The sequence below is a fragment of the Podarcis liolepis genome (assembly GCF_965112155.1).
Source record: "Podarcis liolepis genome assembly, chromosome: 10".
Taxonomy (NCBI): domain Eukaryota; kingdom Metazoa; phylum Chordata; class Lepidosauria; order Squamata; family Lacertidae; genus Podarcis; species Podarcis liolepis.
Window position 1 is genome coordinate 11947301 of NC_139562.1, and position 18395 is coordinate 11965695.

The following is an 18395-nucleotide window of genomic DNA, read 5'->3' on the forward strand; positions in this document are numbered from 1 at the left end:
CACCAGAAGTAACTGCCTGCTAAAATCTGGTGCACAGAAGTTTAAAATAAAAGGTCAGGCCAACTCTGCACTACTATCTACAAATGTTTTGTGTTGGACTGTGAGCACAGCTCAAACAAGGACAACCACAGTGGGCCTTATGCTTTAAAACTCCCTTGGCTTGTCAAAATAAATGAATTATGTTAGGTATTTGGGCTGGTACGTTACACCCTCCCAGAGTTTTTCAATGGGTACCAATCTGTGTTGTTGTTTTTTAAAGTATGTTTTTAAATACACCATCCTGCACACACACAGTTGCCAATTTTAACCCAAGCAGAAATGTCTTGATTTGCTTCCAAAATGTGTTCGAGTGAGGCCTTTGGCAAATGTCCAGGAGAAACTAGCTCCTTGAAAGTTAACCAGCTGCTGAAAACAGATTGCTATGGTCCTTCAAGGGTGCTCAGACAGTGGTATTACATGGACACTCTTCACTTGATTAGTTGCTCCTAGGCCCCATTTAATATTTCAAAGCAAGTCTGCCATGTTTTTATCCGTGTTCCTTGCAGCAAACACAGTATTCACATCCACAACAGACATTTAAAGTACTCTCAAGCCATTTTAACAGTCATGGTAAAGAATTCAGGGAACTGTAAGTTTCCCATGGGTGCTGCGAGTTGTCAGCACCCTTGACAAACTATTACTGTTTGTTTGTTAAATCGGTACTACAATTCCCAGGATTCTTTGGGGGGAAAGCTAGGAGTCATTGCTTTCCCTCAAAGAATGCTGGGAATTGTAGTACAAATTTAACAAGCGGTGCAAACATGCTTCAAATGTAAGGTGTGGGTGTGACAAGCATGTGGAGAGATGCGCATTTCCAAACTAAACAGCAGATACATATCAATAATCCCACAGTCATTACATGTGTCTCCAGCGTATGATCAACATAAATCTCAAGTTGTTTTGAGGCTAGCTTCACCACACTTCAGGAATTTTCTGTATAGATGGTAAACACGTCTGCTGTTATAACGTTGGAATTGGCGCTATGGAACTCAAAGGCAAAGCTCTACAAGGCTTCACAGAGGAGTTTGTGTTGTTAACTGTTTATTATTTATTTCAGTGCTCATATCAAGCTGAGTGAGATGCCCCTCCTGTGTCTCCCTTCGCCCACACCCAAATGCTGGAATCTGGTATTCTAACAAGAGCCACAGACCACAAGCCCTATTGATGCCTGTCCCTGTTATGCTCTCTCCTCTCATTTCAGATATTCTTCTAACATAGATAATAGATAAGTGGGAACAGAGCAATGAGAGTGCGGTTGTATCAATGGCGAAGTGGAATTTTTAGATCCTTGCAGCCAGGGAATACCAAGCTTTACATCTCCTGTTTGTAAAGTGTGTGTTTTTCAATTCCCCTCCTTCTCTCCTCCGCAGTGTGTGTGCACTCCTGCCCACACCACAACTCTCAAGAGGCTTTGGCTGTTTGCAGGCAAAGTCTGCCTACACAAATCAATCTCTGTTGGTGCAGCTTATGAATATACAGTAACAGGAGTCTGCATGCCTCTATGAACTATGCAGGCCCACTCCACGGGTTGCATAACAGCAAGCACAGTGGAATCAAAAAGAGGAGGGAGGAAAGTTCAAAGTTGCCCCATATCCTTACGCAAACAGAATACAACCTCACGGCCTATCTCCAAGACAACTCATCTTCCAAGGGATAGTGGAGATGCAGATGTTGATCGTATCTCAAGTCCACATTATTGGCACTACCAATATGTGTGTGCTCTTTCAGAAGCAGAGAAAGAAAAAGCCCAAATGTAGTGACCAGGGGCTACCTTATAAAGGGAGGCAGAATAATTTCAGCACATAAAGCTTCTCTCATCTCCACAAGCTGCACCCACAAAATCTCCTATATTAAAGGTAAAGGATCCCAGCTGCCCTCTATCATATCTCATCATATTGGAAAGATGTGAAAGGAAGATGATAGATGACAGACAAACAGACAGATATAGAGTGGATACAAGGTTTACAAAGCCTGAAGACAACTGATGTAGTCCATTTCTCCCTGACATAGTGAACTGTAACGGTTAAAAGTCTGGAGCTGAAAAGGTGTCACATCAAATCTTGCCTCAGCTATGAATTCACTAGGTGCAGAGGCCCTAAAATAGGGAGGGAGCCGTTTTCTCCTTTACAAAACCTGGTGCAGTATTACTAAGAGGCCCAGGCCAGCACCCTCTCGGATCCTGCACAAATCTCTTCACTTAGGCAGGCAAATCACTCCTCCCCAGCCTCAATCTTCCAAGTGCAATAGGGGTAGAATGATAAATTACTTTATTATAGGATTTAGGACCATAATAGCTCAGTTCCAGAGCACATGACTTTGGCATGCCTTCAATCCCTGGCACCTGCAGTTAAAAAGATCAGCTAGCAGGTGAATAGGAAAGACCTTAGAGAGCCACTGCCTGTCAGAGTAGACATCAGGAGGGCGACAATTTGGTATAGCTCCCTCTGTTCCTATTGTTATAAGGATTGAGATACTGTATACATTACAAATGCCACTATCTTGTTTCCCCAAGATCTATATTTGGAGATTGTGGGAATATGGGAGGCATAGCATCTGCCCTATATTTCTCCTTGGCTGGGTCTACACATGCAGGGGAATGAAGTGGTGAATTGGGCCGAACTATTTCACACCTCTTTTGAATGCTTTAACAATTACTTGCAAGTAGAAAACTAGCTCAGCAGGTAGGGGGCTGAGCAAAAACCTCTCTCTGCTATGCTAGTTTTCTTCCTACAGGGATATACAAGCAGCCAGCGGCGTAGCGTGGGTTGTCAGCACACGGGGCAAGGCAAGTAATTTGCGCCCCCTAACCCCTAACCTGCTGCCGCTGCCAGCTTCTTCTTGCTGCTGCCTGGTCTGGTCTGGTGTGGCTCTCTCCCGCGCTCAGCGCTGCACTGGGCGGCCGCTGCACTGTCCCTCCCCCAGATAGTCCCTCGCTCTCTCTCCGCACCGCACACCTGGCACCCACCCCCTCCACCATGGGCGGCGACCCAGCAGCTCAGATCGGATTCGCACAGCCAGCACTGCAGTGAGAGAGAGTGAGTGAGCCAGGTAGGGGCAGAGAGATGCGAGTGCGAGCGCCCCCCCCCCCCCGATGTTGCGCCCGGTGCGGCCGGGCCACCCTGCACTCCCCACGCTACGCCACTGCATGCAGCAGAGCCTTCAAGAATGCTATCACCCACCTGCAGTATCAAATAGTACGTCAAAGAGTATAGCCACTTCATGATTCTACCACATGCTTTCTGTCGCATGTGTAGATCAGGCTTGAACTACGGGATGTTCCACATTTCGTCAAGATGAGAAACACCATGCAATCCAGGGATTGTTACATACACATCAATGAAGGAAGTGGATCCAAATCTCTATAATGACAGGGCTTAAGTAAAAATACCCACATAATGGTTTAAAAATCCAAGCATTTTGCAAACTTCATTTCCCTAAAGCTCTCCTCGAAGATATGTGTTCCAAAGGGAAATTGAAGGAGGGAAATAAAAGGAATTGCCAAAAGGGAGTCACAGCAAGTCAGTGGATCATCTGTTCTTCCAAGTCTTGCAAAAGAGAGACAGCTAGCTATTAGTACCTGAGTACAAATTCTGTCTGCTGGAAGTCCTACATATTCAATGCCTTGCTTAAATATTTAAAGCATGCATTTGCTGTATTATATTTAACCTGTTGGTCACCATGAAGGCCAGAAAGTTGATTTAAAAAATAATAATAACCAAAAAAGCAGGTTCACAATATGCGAAGTCCTGTAGAATGAGACACGTTTCAGTGCAAAATTTGTCTAATGGAAAATAAAGCCTCTTACGAATAGAGAAATGTAATATTACCATACCATTCTAATGACTGAGCATAGGGAAAAGAACAGTGCAAATACCAAGGCTTCTCCAGCACATAAGCAGCATTTCGGGAAAAGCCAGATTTTCAGAAGAATGTGCTTTATTGAGGGAAGCACATTGAGAATAGATTTGAAGTGATGAATGGAGCTAGATCTTTAAATTTATTACACACACAGAGGCAGCTGGTGCTGGTTTTCATACATCTTTCAAAAAAAATGTGTCAAAAGCAACACTCGCATTACTCATCGGTTAAGACTATTACAGAAGCTGGCTCAAATCTTATAACATCCAATTCTGTAACTCACCCAGATATATGGCCATGGCCATTATTATAGGAGGCCATTTTTCATAATTAAGGAGTTTTATCCCAGCAAGCGAAGCTACGAAAGGGCTGCATCAGAAAGAAGGGCAAAGTTTTCCCACACAAGTTGTATCTCAGGCTTATATTGTACGCTTATTTCAGAATGACAGCTGCCCCAATACAGGGACCAACACATGCTGAAATGTATTCCTTGGGACAGGGTTGCGCAAATGTCCTTCAAACATAGGTCCTTATCATACATGGTCTGCAAATGTAGGATTTGACCACCACTATAGTCAGATTTGCTACAGAAATAGCAAGGTGCTTAGAAACGGGGCATGGTGCCTCTGGGAGGGTGATACGCGATATAAAAGCTGATCCTACCACCTCATCAGAACTGAGGCAATATATAAAAATTCTGGAGGTGCCCACTTTCACTAGAGAAATTCCAAATGTCAAGTGACAAGTTATATAGGCTCATTAAATGCAGTATTAGATTTACAGACACCTCTGACTTAGCTGGGATTGGTTTTTTGTAAGAGCCTGCTCAGTTTACTGCATTTTAAAGCAAATACATGCCCCTGAGGAATAGGGATAAAGCATTTGATGCCAACACAAACCCAGGAATGCCCAAACAATGCATCTTCTTTTAAAACAACATATTAGGCCCTCCCCACCCATATAATAATAAAGTATTCTAACTCTTATTATTGAGGACCCTCTGTCTATTTAAATGCTCACACTAAAATTACATCATTGAGTCAGGGTCATTGTTTACTTTTCTACTGTTGTGTTCTGAAAAAGTGTTACACTATCACTATTACTATTACTATACAGTACTTTATGGGCTAACTTTTAAATGCCTGATAAAAATGTCTCTATTCCACCAGGTCTGTGCCGGCAATTAAGAGTCCCTAAGAAGGGTCTATTGATGTTTGCTTTTAACTTCTTTTTGTTTTAACTTCTTTTTATTTTTTTATAAGTTTATTGTTTGGTTTTATGTTTCCCGGAAAGCTGTCTGTGGACAAACGCCGGCTCCCTCAGCCTGAATAGAATAGAATAGAATAGAATAGATTCTTTATTGTCATTACACAAGTGCAACATTGCACAAAGTGCAACGAAATTGGATGCCATCCCTTAAAACAACAAAAGCAAAACAACAACAACAACCAAACAAACCACATTCCAGCCACACCCACACCACACCCATCAAACTCCCAGGTCACACTATCGAGTTACAGCATTCAAAAAGGCCACAGCTCTTGGATAGAAACTGTTTTTCAGTCTATTTGTCTTTGACTTGATGTTTCTATATCTCCTGCCAGAAGGCAGTAGTGCAAACAGACAGTGTCCCGGGTGAGATGAATCCTGCAGGATGTTATTTGCTTTCCTAAGACAACGGGAACTGTATAGTTCTTCCAAAGATGGGAGAGGATGACCAATAATCTTTTGGGCTGTGGTTATGACCTTCTGGAGCACCTTCCTCTCCCTAGCTGTACAACTGGAGAACCAAGCACAAATACAGTATGTAAGAATGCTCTCTATGGAGCCTCGGTAGAAGGACACCAGCAGTCTCTCACTCAGATTGTTCTTCTTTAAAAGTCTGAGGAAATAAATTCTCTGCTGGGCCTTCTTCACCAGAGCAGTGGTATGTGCGCTCCAAGTCATGCCCTGATCGATAGCTACTCCCAAAAACCTGAATTCCGCCACCCTCTCCACCCGTTCCCCGTTGATATACAAGGGCTGAATGTCCACCTTTTTTTTCCTGTAATCCACCACCAATTCCTTGGTCTTAGCCGTATTAAGAGCCAGATTGTTCTCTCCACACCAAACACAGAGCCGCTCCACCTCGTCCCGATAGGCGGACTCATCCCCTCCTGAAATGAGCCCTACCACCGTAGTGTCATCAGCAAACTTGATGATTTTGTTGCTGGAATAGATGGCTGTACAGTCATACGTATAGAGAGTGTAGAGCAGGGGACTCAACACACAACCCTGTGGTGAGCCGGTGTTAAGGCTAAGGGCTGTGGACATGTGTGACCCTACTCTAACCCTCTGGGAACGTTCTGACAAAAAATCCAAAACCCAGAGACAGGTGGAGTTGGAGAGTCCAATCGCCTCTAGCTTGGACACCAGTCTATGGGGGAGGAAGCGAGATGAGTGCCGCACCCCATAGTCGCCTTTGACTAGACTTAACCGTCCAGGGGTCCTTTACCTTTCCTGTTGCTCAGTCCCTGCTCCTGCTAACCCAGCAGTTCGAAAGCATGTCAAAGTGCAAGTAGATAAATAGGTACCGCTCTGGCGGGAAGGTAAACGGTGCTTCCATGCGCTGCTCTGGTTCACCAGAAGCGGCTTAGTCATGCTGGCCACATGACCTGGAAGCTGTACGCCGGCTCCCTCGGCCTATAGAACGAGATGAGCACTGCAACCCCAGAGTCGGTCACAACTGGACCTAATGGTCAGGGGTCCCTTTACCTTTATTGACCTAGGATAACAAGGTAAGGACTGAGCAAAGGCCATCAGCTCCTTAGATATTTTTTTTAATGAATTACCTGGAAATAGCTGGAATCTCAGGATAGCAATGGGATTAAGATTAGAACACTGAAGTCTACACCACTGAAGCCTATTGTGCACACAAAAAGGAGAAGGAACAGAAAAGCATATAGCTGTGCTGATCAAAATATTCCTTTATAAAGTTAGATTAAAAAAGAGAAGTCAATTATTTCACTTGGAGACATTTAATGTACTTCAGTTCTGAATAAAATCTATTTCTTTGGCTCATTATTTTCATTTTCCCACCTGCTGCTACAATGTATTGCATTTAAATAATAAAGTGTGATAGAAAGAAGGGTACATGCCAGCCTCTTAGCATGACACAGAAGACAGATTTCTATTGCCTGATGTATGCCCCAGGCAGAGCCATAATCCGTTGCATTAGCAATCCCTTCTCAAAACATGTTCAGCACTTTAACGAACTCTCACAAGCTAGCAGATAAAATTATACTTTGGATCATTGGCTTGAGAAAAGAGAAGCAGCTCTGCCAAAATTGCTGGAGCTGCGCCTGTTGATACAAACCAATAATGTAAAGCTTTGGGGGGCAATAAGACTGGAAGGAAGATTAGGTCTGTCAAAGAAAAAGGAAAAAGAAAAGCAGGCACTACCATCCCTAGTTATTGCATGTACATTTGTTCAAACCATGGGGGGTGGACCCTTCCACACTTGTTCTCCAGTAGGGAGTGATGGGCAAAATCATCAAGGGGTGTAAGAATAGCCTTTGAAATTGTGCATTTCATTATTCCAGGCCAGAAATGAAATGTTCCTGTTTGTTAAACGTGCTCCTTTGCTGAATTTCTTTTCATTGATTTCAATGCACTTGTGGTCCCTTCATCCTGCCCTCTAGGGAAAGCTCCTCAAATAGTGTCTTCAGGTCTAGAAGAGGTGGCTGTGGTATTTATTTTCATTATATAACAATTACCGGGGGGGGGGGGGATTCCAATTTATCCCTTCCCCTACCCCATGCCGGACGAATCAGTGTATTTAACTTTGCCAAAGTCTGCTGTGTGAATTTGGTGGTTGCCATTCTTCAGGGTTATCAGAAAAGTATTTCATAAACGGATTCCATATTTCAACAAAAGCATCTACGTCAATTGTATTATTCAATGCATGTAATCTCTTTGTTAATTGTTCTGATACAGCAATAGGTCACGCATTTGGTTTCCAATGAGAGATACACAGATGTTCCAATCCTTGCCAATTCTGTGCCACTCGTATGCATGCTAAGAAATTAGTTCTTCATAACGAAGATCAGATTGCCCTTCTTTAAAAAATAGTTAATAATCCCAAATTTGGGGTACTTTCCACTTGTTAACCCGTAATACAGCTTATTTCTGTACATATCCTCTGCCAGAAGTGTTTTATATGTTCCCACATCCACCACATGTGAAATGCTGTGCCCATACTATTACAGCCTCTCCAGCATAATGGCAAGATTGTTTCATTAATATAGCTACATGGTAATGGTGTCAAATGCCACCACTGTGATAATTTTAATGTATTTTCTTGTATACGAGTAGATACTGATTTTAGTGGGTTTGTTTACCCCACAAATTAACCCAATCCAGCTCCGTGGTCTCTCTTAGGTTGCCCTGGTGCTTTTGAGTGTAAATTTGCCATTGTTTCTCTTTTACAATCTTTATTTGTTTCAGAAGCCTCAATTTCCATGTGCCCGGCTGTTTTTGGGACGGTAAGAGGTCAAGTTATTGAGGACCAAGGCCATTTCTGTATTGCTGAGTGTCGCAGGTCCAAGTCCGAAGGAGAAAGGAATTATCTGGCACACAACCTATTCAGGATGGAATGGCACCATGCTGGCTGACACCCAACCCCATCCCTGACACAGATATTGCAGCTGCACCAGTTTAGAGCAGCAACTGGCATAGATCCAATACGCAGCCCATTTTTAAATTTGCACTGTTGGAGATGTCACCGAACACTGCAACTTTGGAGCTGTCTGGTCAGTCCTAGAGAGAACAGAGATCTCCACTTTGCAAGTTAGAGGCAGCTAACTTGGGAGATGGGAGAAATCAAACTTTGCCCCACACACATTTAATTGGTTCATTTTCACGGGCAGAAGCACCACAAGGTACCATGGCCCTTTAGACATGCCCTGAACCCCCCTAGGTATGGCAGTAGCAATAGAGAACTAGTCACCCACTAAACATTCAGCGGCTGAAAATATAGAAGGACAACGTGACAGAAATAGAACTTGTGCATCATATATCCGCTGCATTTGGGTAAGCCACAAGCCTTCTCCCCATACATTTGCCCATGCACGCATCTCTATTCTTGGACCACACACAGGTTTTAAAGTAGCAACATCAGCCAAATCTCATAGCATGGGAAAATGCAGCTCGTGTAGTTTCCTTTGAAAGCAGGGATCTGTTTTCTACTAGCTGCTCTGAGAATTCAACTAATTTGAGCATAAAATAATCTGAGTAATGCAAAATGCTAGAGCAAAGACCATTAAATGGAGTATTACATAAGGTTTGCCCACACCTAATTTTTTTTTGGGGGGGGGTGTTTTTGTTTTACTTACGGGTGCTTAACTTTGCAACTGTGACATACTATTAACATGATGGATTTCTGCATTTTTATAGCAAATACATCTGATTCACTTAAGAGCCCTATCTGTAGCAATATATTCCACAGGTTCATTTTAAAATTAGAACACAAGTAAATTTTGTTCTTTTGCCGGTCCCCAACCAGCACATTCAAATTCAGCATTACCATAAAATTGAATTTTAATAATTGATAATATTCCAGAGGCCAGTTAGTTACAACAACTAGTGGCAATGAAGCATATTAGATTCTAAAACTTTGCAAGTAAAAATGTTCACACAGAATAGATGACTACAACCATCTTTGGAAGTGGAGTTCCACAGTGGTATTTAAGTTAGCTCCATTGAAAAGAACTAAAACAAGTCTTTCCCACTGCAGTCTGCATCCCCCAAACTTTGTGCAGGACATACAAATATGCTCTGAGATATGCAGTTACTCATTCCTGACTCCTTCAGATCAAGAGTTTTAAGTTTTAAGACCACTGATAATCAGTGGGTCTTCCCTGATAGACAATTACAACTAAAGTCAGAATTTAACTACTTTCACTTGATTTCCAGAATAGCTGCTTTTGTCTGTTGAACTAAAAAGAAAAGAAAAATGTTGACCAACTTAATCAATTCCACTGACACTTACTTTTGAGTACATCTGCGTGGGACTGGGAATTCTGTGGTTTCCATGGTGAAAACTGAAGCAGGCGTTCTTTAATGCAGATTAGTTAAATGCAAAACACTTTTGCCTCTGGCTCCACCCTTCGGCTGCTGTGGCTCCACCTACACCCCTACCAAATTCAGCACTCGAATGTTTGCCCAGTCCTGACATCATGGAATAAGATACAGTGGTACCTCGGGTTAAGTACTTAATTCGTTCCGGAGGTCCGTTCTTAACCTGAAACTGTTCTTAACCTGAAGCACCACTTTAGCTAATGGGGCTTCCTGCTGCCACCGCGCTGCTGGAGCACGATTTCTGTTCTCATCCTGAAGCAAAGTTCTTAACCCGAGGTACTATTTCTGGGTTAGTGGAGTCTGTAACCTGAAGCGTATGTAACCTGAAGCGTATGTTGTTGAGATACTGCCAGGGAGATAAAGTCCATCATGGCCCCAAGCCGTCTGCCGGACGATCCATCAATCTCCCGTAGGCACGCAGTATCAGCAATTAGCGACATGAGTTTCTAGAAAATATCTTGCCACATTCTAGAGCTCATGCACACTCTATCAGCAGATATTCACAGCAAAAGTCGCACTCAGGAGAGCATTATTTACAAGTTTTATTCAGCGTTGATCAGAACAAAGAAAGACATGACTGCCTGCGTCAGTGTCTCCAGACAGAGAGAGAAACGAAAGCAATAGAAACATAAACATCCTGTGAACAGGAAATACGCAGGCTCTGTGACTCACAGCCTGCTCCCTTTTAAGGTGGAACGGAAATATCCTAACATATGTAACCCAAGGTACCACTGTACTGTGACACTGTGGGAATATTTGGCAATATTTCACCACGGTCAAATGATAAGCAGCCAAGCTGGTGCCAAACATATTGCTTTCCTTTCCTTTGGACCACACCATTGAGGCCAAAGGGGGGGGGGAGGTCTTGTTGCCTGGGCAGCCCAGGACCTCCATACACTCTGGCCAGGCTTGTGCCCCGGAGAGGTCACTTTGGTGCTGCAAACACAGGAAAAACAATGCGAGATGCAGTAGGTACAAGCTACTGGTCTCTGCAGCGAAAGCAGGTGCTGTGATTCTCCAGCGGTTTGACTTCTGGAGGCGCATTCCACTGTCTCTTGACACAGATGGGATTCCAACAAGAACTGGAAATATTTGATAGGCTGGCCAACCGAAGCCATAGACTCAGTAGACTGGTCTTCATTTACTCTCTCTATTCCCCCACCCACCCCCATCTGCAATACTCAGATAGCAATCCTGATATACCTTCCCAGATTGCTATAGGACAGTCACGTCCAACTCCCAAGAGACTGATCAACTAACATTATAAAAATACTGGCTGGAATACTGAGGGAATCACTAAGCATCACATGATCTACCACAGGTGCCCAGCAATCTGCCTGTTGAACATGCCTGCATAGTATAATAAGATAACGTGATGGGCTTACAATGTTTTAAAGGCCTAAGCAGCCAATATTAAAGTGTTGCAGTACGCAGCGCCTCATGGGCAACAGTGATTTCCACAACTGTACATCACAGCAATATATGCAACTGCTGGGCCTCCACATATAACACAAGCAGCAAAACCCTTTCAGACATAAAAATTACATTTTGCTGAAAATCCATAAATCCTTAGGCCTTAATGAGGCCTTAACTTCCCAGCAACAGCATGGCACCCATCCTTCAAGATATGCTGCTTCAAACCTTCAAGCAGTATATTGTCTTGCCTCTTCTCAAACACATTTATTTACTGTATTTTCTGGTATATAAGACCCAGGAAAATATTCTCAAAAGTCGGGGGTCGTCTTATACCCCCAGTCGTCTTATACACCGGAAATTACGGTACTCAAGAACAGCCACAATAGTGTGCCAACTGCTGCCATTTGAGTATGCAAATGGTAAGACGCAGCAAAGACAGTTTGAGCATGTGGTGCCAATTCTGGCCCAACTGCACTGGATGCCAATTAGTTTCCATACTCAATTCAAAGTCCTGGTTTTGACCTATAAAGCCTTAAATGGCTCAGGACTGCGGTGCCTCAAAGGACAGCCTGTCCCCATATGAACCGACACGGACCCTGCAATCATCTTCCGAGGCCCTTCTTTGGGTGTCTCCTCCACAAGAGGTCTGGATGATGGCAGCACAAGAACAGGCCTTTTCTGTGGTGGCTCCCCATTTCTGGAATGCTCTCCCCAGGGAGGCTCGCCTGGTGCCTTTGTTACATATCTTTAGGTGCCAGGCAAAAATGTGTCTCTATATCCAGGCCTTTGGCTGACTGAACATTTTCTGGTTATTTAAATGTGTTGGTGGGAAAGGAGTTATTTTGTTTATCAGGTATTCTGCATTCTCATTTTGTATTTTTATGTTGTGAGCTGCCCTGTGATCTTCGGGTGAAGGGCGGTATACAAATTTAATAAATAAAAATAATTTATTCACTTGAGAAGAGATGTGGCAGCACAAACACACCTGGGGGATGCTGAGGCAGGTGCAGAATGCAAAATATAAACACAGTGAAGGGAATTCAGTATAGGGAGCAACAACTGAGTAGAGCTGGTGCGGCCATGCCCTCAAGACACAAGCAAAGGTTCCTGCAGTAGTTATATGCTTGAGAAACCAAATTGCTACGCAGAGGTCCTGCAGTTTCGAATGAGTTTCCAAGGAGATAAAGATAAATATACTAACGAAACTATGCAATTACTGAGCTTGTGCCTGAGCCACTTCCTACATTTCAGCCTTGGTCTTCAACTCTGAACATTTGCTTAATTAGATGTACATGCTAGTTAAGTGTGGGTGTTTTGACTGTTGTACTGAAGTGGTGTGGGAAGAAGCAAGAGGACCTTGAGCGTTTCTCGACACATTTAGGTCTCATGTGTGCATCTCCCCTCTGATGGTTCTCAGGCGCAGCCCTTACATGGGATCCTTCAGAGCAATTCCATCCTTACTGCTTTGGTAAGAGATCCCAAGTCACCATATGTCTATGGCAGACTGGTTGTTTTAACAGTAAGGTATGCATGGAAGTGAACTCTCATACAGCCTAGATAACTGGATAAGCATTAGCTGGCCTCAATCAAATACAATTGCTCCAGCTACAGTACTGTCTCTTGATGAAAGATGTACAAGCAAACACACATACACACTTGGAACTTTTTGTGTCCATGCAAATAGATTTTCTGGACATATGCAAGGCTCATGCACACTAAGCAGCACAATATAAGTAGCTCTATGGAAATTCTGTGGAAATGTTCTGCTTATGAATTTCCCTTGGGAAAATGGTTAACGAAAGGACTCCTCAACCCCAACTTGTAAATTAAAGCCGTTGCACAGTAGTGCACCATTACATTGTTCAGACAAGCATGGCAGTTATACATTCAAGCACAGTGGGGAGGGGGCATAGCGAAGCAGCAGAGCACATGCTTTGCACATATAGGATATATATTGATATATCGTCCAAAACCAATTTGAAGTCCTTATCGTGATAATCAGTTTCATAGTTTTCATATGGTTTCAAGTCCATAACAAGCCAATACTGAAAACCAAATATTGCCCATCCCTATATAGGAACTCAGAGAGGTAGCCAACTAAGCAGTTACACTAGCATAAGGGCTTTTAGGTATGCAACGCAAATTCCACTCCCCCTTTTCTCCCTGCAGTCCACACGTCTCCTAAATCTGCTCTGGGGGTTTCTCCAACTCTCCAATGCAGGCTGAGGATGTGTGCAGGGGCAGGAGAAGGCAGAGAAGCTACACTGTGCAGCTGGAAGTCATTGGGCTAGCATAACTATTAACTGGATACTGCTCCCAGATTCCATCTGTGGTGTTTGAAGTGAACTGGATTGCAGGTAACAGGGTTAGTAGAGAGCCATGCTTGAGAACTTGAAGAGCTGCTTCCAGTTACAATAGACAGTACTGGGCTAAATGAAACCATAATCAAACACACAAGCATGAACACAGCAGCTTATCTTCATGTAAATTCATAAACACTTGGCCAAGCTAGAGAATCCTCTCTCCAAGTTGTCTTAATCGTTAAAGAAAATTTAACAATGTTAAGGTTTCAAACAATGGCTATTAGGATGAGAACTTCCAGAAGATGTCTAAACTATCATCAATTTTTGTTATAGCAATTGTTTGATTGTAACTTCTAGATTTAAAAAGAATGGTCCAGGTTTTAGATAGCATGACCTCTCCTTGAAGTGAAGGGAAAACCTGTACTCTTGTTGGGAGCTAAAATAGAGTGCTAACCTAAGCCATTGTGAACCTTGCTCAGGCTACCACTAAAGTCAGATTAAGGGTTACCAGAGGCCTGAACTGATCAGCAATTCAACTAGTTTTGGTCAAAAGCCTCAGTTCTAGTTGCACCCCATTGTTTGCAAGTCCTGGCCCTGGATGGGGAAAAGCATATCCATCAAGTGCATCAATCTAGTTCAGCAGGGACTGGCTGTGCACTGCAATGCACATCTGCAAGCTGTTATACATTGACATCAGCAGCAGGAATTGGCTTTACTTTGCTGAATGGAGATGAACAAGTGATAAGTCTCCTTTGACTTTTCAGTTTAACTTTTCCCTTTAATTCAAACAATGTTTTTTATCTGAATTTCATTTATTTATTCAGTTGGATGTATCTTTTTAACTGAAGTCTGAAAAGCAGGTTTTAAGTATCATAATGCACAAAACATCTTCAAAGACAGAGAAGAGAATGAGGGAGTATGTCAGCCTGTAGCATCCCAGAATTTCTTAATAGGTGTTATAGGCAACTGGGAACCTTACATCTGTAACTGATGTTGGGTAGTAAAGCGATGGTATTTTTCACTATTCCTCTGTTGTGCCCCATGATTGTTGCAAATAAATTTAGCTACATAAAATTGTGATATGTTTGTGACATATATCTTAAGAAATAAAACTATTTTCTATTGGAGAACAAGGAACATCAGTTGCACATTCTGTAGAAGCATCCTCTGTAGAGTCCCCTGAAGAATTATTCTTTTAGTTCTTACAGAAAGTATCTAGCATGACCTGATTTTTGCTGCACAAAGCTTCTCCCTGCTACTATTATACACAGGAAAGGTGACTGCCCATACTTTTCCATTACCAAGTACAGATCAATTTCAAATCAGAGTAAGAAAAGTGGAGAATATAAATAACCGAAGAATACTGTGCAAGACCATTTAAATTTTATTCACCAAATGGAATACTATTCGCAAAGCAATTCTACTTGAAGCAGTCAATACTTTGACCAGACAGGCTTATAAAAGTGAATAACATTAAAAAAAAGCAGACCAACTTTTAATGTAATTCCCTTGCCAAACTATGCAACTTACTGCAGGAAACCAAATCTGTCAGTAACTTTGTAAAGGTGGTAGTCTGCATCTTCCCAAGGCTCAATCTGCACACCTTCACGGCCCTACAGAAAAACACACAACAAAGACAGACAAGAATTCATTCATTACTTATGGTGCAACATGTTGGAAGACAAGGGACTGATTTGAAGTTTGCAACCGGGAGCAAATTCCTTATTTCTAATGTACTACACCATGGGTAGGCAAACTAAGGGCCGGGGGCTGGATCCGGCCCAATCACCTTCTAAATCCAGCCCGCGGACGGTCCGGGAATCAGCGTGTTTTTACATGAGTAGAATGTGTCCTTTTATTTTAAATGCATCTCTGGGTTATTTGTGGGGCATAGGAATTCGTTCTCCCCTCCCCCCCCAAAAAAATATAGTCCAGCCCCCGACAAGCTCTGAGGGACAGTGGACCAGCCCCCTGCTGAAAAAAGTTTAGACCCCTGTACTACACACACAGCTATAATCCAGAGAAGTGGGGCAGGGGTCCATGTGGGCAATGGGGTTTTTTTGTTTCCTGTTTTTATAAGAGTACATAAATAACCTCAGTGCATATATTCAGTCTTGTGTGACATCGCTCTCTGGATAGCAGCCATGTCTATGCTGTTCCCACTTGTCTGCATTACAATTGTTCTAATGTTTAAGCATCATAAAATACCACTACTGCAATCGCTCCTACCATTTCTCCAGTAATAACGATGCCTATAATGCTCAGCTAAAAACAGAACATTAAAAAGCAACAGCGCAAGTTTCTCATATTAGCTAAGCTGAACATGAAGGTTCAGAGAAACTGGATCTCCAACTACCAGACAATGTCTGCAACTAACATAAGACTATCCGCTTATGAATTTCCCAAAGGCATTTGCCTAGGCATGATTGGCAACATAATATCAGTTGTTTGACCCAGCAAAGCAATTCCTATGTTCTTTTGAAGCACTAAATATTCCCTCCCCATGCCTTTTCTCTTGCAACATAGAAAGGAGGAGGACGCAATTTAGGCACTGTTTCCAATGTGGAATTGGAGTGAATCTTTGCTCCTCCTCTCTCCTTGTAAAAAAACATAGTGTGGCATCACCATGTTTGTCCAAGAATGGCACATGAGGACAGGAAGAAAGGGGCAGGCATCTTTATTTGCCAGCCGTCTGCTCACCTGTGGCAATAGGTCTTTGCCTCAGGAGAACAGAAGAATAGCCATTTGCAAGGACGCCTTAGCAAGTAAAGAAACTTACTCGGTCATACTTGGCAACTATGTCAGCTCGTTCTTTGGCAAGTTTGATAGCAGCATCCCGCTCAGCATCAGAACCTGGGAAAAGATGAAATAAACATGCAAGAATAGGTTACAGTGATCTTTTTGACAGAAGCAAGTTCTACTGGAAAGCAAAAAAGTGAAGTTTTACAAATCTGATACTGTAATCACAGGAGGGAGGGGGGATTCAACAAGATGCATTTGATAATGACTCAAGTCAGGATAGTGTTTTATATATTACAGTCTTGCAAATATAAAGGGATAATATATGGGTCTCAAAAGGCCTTGCTATTAAAAAGTAGAATATGTTTTAAAGGTTCCTGCAGTTTAATGAACCCAACCTTTTTAAAACACAAGAACAGAAAACTATTTGCAAGGACTGCAACACGCTGAAAATATTAATGTTCAATATACGCTACTGGAGGAAGAGTCAATATTCCATTTGTAAACTCATACCGAAGCATGCAAAACAGAGAAGGGAAGCAGGGTAAGAGGAATAAATCTCCTTTTCCTCCCCAGGCCCTCACTTGTAACTTCCAGAACCTGCAAACCCTAAACTGGGAAATCATGCCTTTAAAGCTACATATACATTATACATATACAGAAGGGATGCGGGTGGCGCTGTGGGTTAAACCACAGAGCCTAGGGCTTGCCGATTAGAAGGTCGGCGGTTTGAATCCCCACGTTGGGGTGAGCTCCCGTTGTTCGGTCCCAGCTCCTGCCAACCTAGCAGTTCAAAAGCACTAAGTAGATAAATAGGTACCGCTCTGGTGGGAAGGTAAACGGCGTTTCCGTGTGCTGCTCTGGTTCGCCAGAAGCGGCTTAGTCATGCTAGCCACATGACCCAGAAGCTGTACGCCAGCACCCTCGGCCAGTAAATTGAGATGAGCGCCGCAACCCCAGAGTCGTCCACGACTGGACCTTTACCTTTATACATTATATAACACAGAAGAAACTGACCGCCTTAGAGTAAGAAAGAGCACAGAATGCAAAGTGGTGCAAATCCTCAGTCAAAAAGATGGTAAAGATAGGCAAGCTGTACAGAGATACATTTCCATTACATGCCATCCTTTGCCAACACTCGACTCCCCTGTGTGCACTCATGACAGCTAAACATACTAGAAAACCCTCAGGATTTGTAGTAGGACCCAGAATCCTCTGCAAGGACAACGATTCTATGGCTAATATGCAATGATTCCTCTTCAACCCAACTGATGCATAGAAAGAACTGCACAGACACTTCTCTCATTTTAGCCAACTTTACTTCTGCACAAACTGGGGTGGGGGGTATATGCATATGTGCATATACAACTGTATTCTCGCATTTATTTGTGTACACACACACACACACACACACACACACACAAACAAACAAACACACAACACATGAAAATAAGCATGTGTTTTAACTTTTATTAACTTTTATTTTCTCCTGGTTATTGGTAGGGTGAGCTTACTGTGATAGTAGCTTAACTACTACCTATGTTGAGACATTACTGCTCCTGAGAATTGCAACACAAACCAGTCCAGGTTCAGAAAGTGTGACCGTTGGAAAGTATTTGAACAGCTAAAAGATATTACTATTGCTTTGCTTTCCCCCTCAGGATTACTCAATGAACACGGAACATGCTGCTGAAGAAAACACTGGTCATGTCAAGAAAGAGGAGCAGGGGCGAGTAAGAGCAAGCAACAGAAATATTGGCTTGACTCAACAGGGAAGTTGAAATGTCGGGTGAGGTGACCTGAGGTCGAGATGGATTATGGGGCATCAGGCACAGCATCACAGTATGAGTCCTAATAAGAGAGTGAAGGAAAAGAGAAATCAGATTTGACTAATACCAGCCCCCCCAAGGTGAAAACTATACA

At 42.9% G+C, this 18395-nt stretch overlaps 1 protein-coding gene across 9 annotated transcripts in view; it reads right to left on the reverse strand.

Annotated features, from left to right (window-relative positions):
• Positions 1–18395, reverse strand: part of USP6NL (USP6 N-terminal like) — a 133316-nt gene that overhangs the window by 51046 nt on the left and 63875 nt on the right. For all 9 annotated transcript variants that reach the window (XM_083461101.1, XM_083461104.1, XM_083461102.1 and 6 more), the window contains 2 exons: positions 16513–16586; positions 15264–15346 (listed from right to left, as the gene is read on the reverse strand). In XM_083461101.1, coding sequence (XP_083317227.1) covers positions 15264–15346; positions 16513–16586 — 157 coding nt within the window. The remainder of the gene's footprint in view (positions 1–15263; positions 15347–16512; positions 16587–18395) is intronic.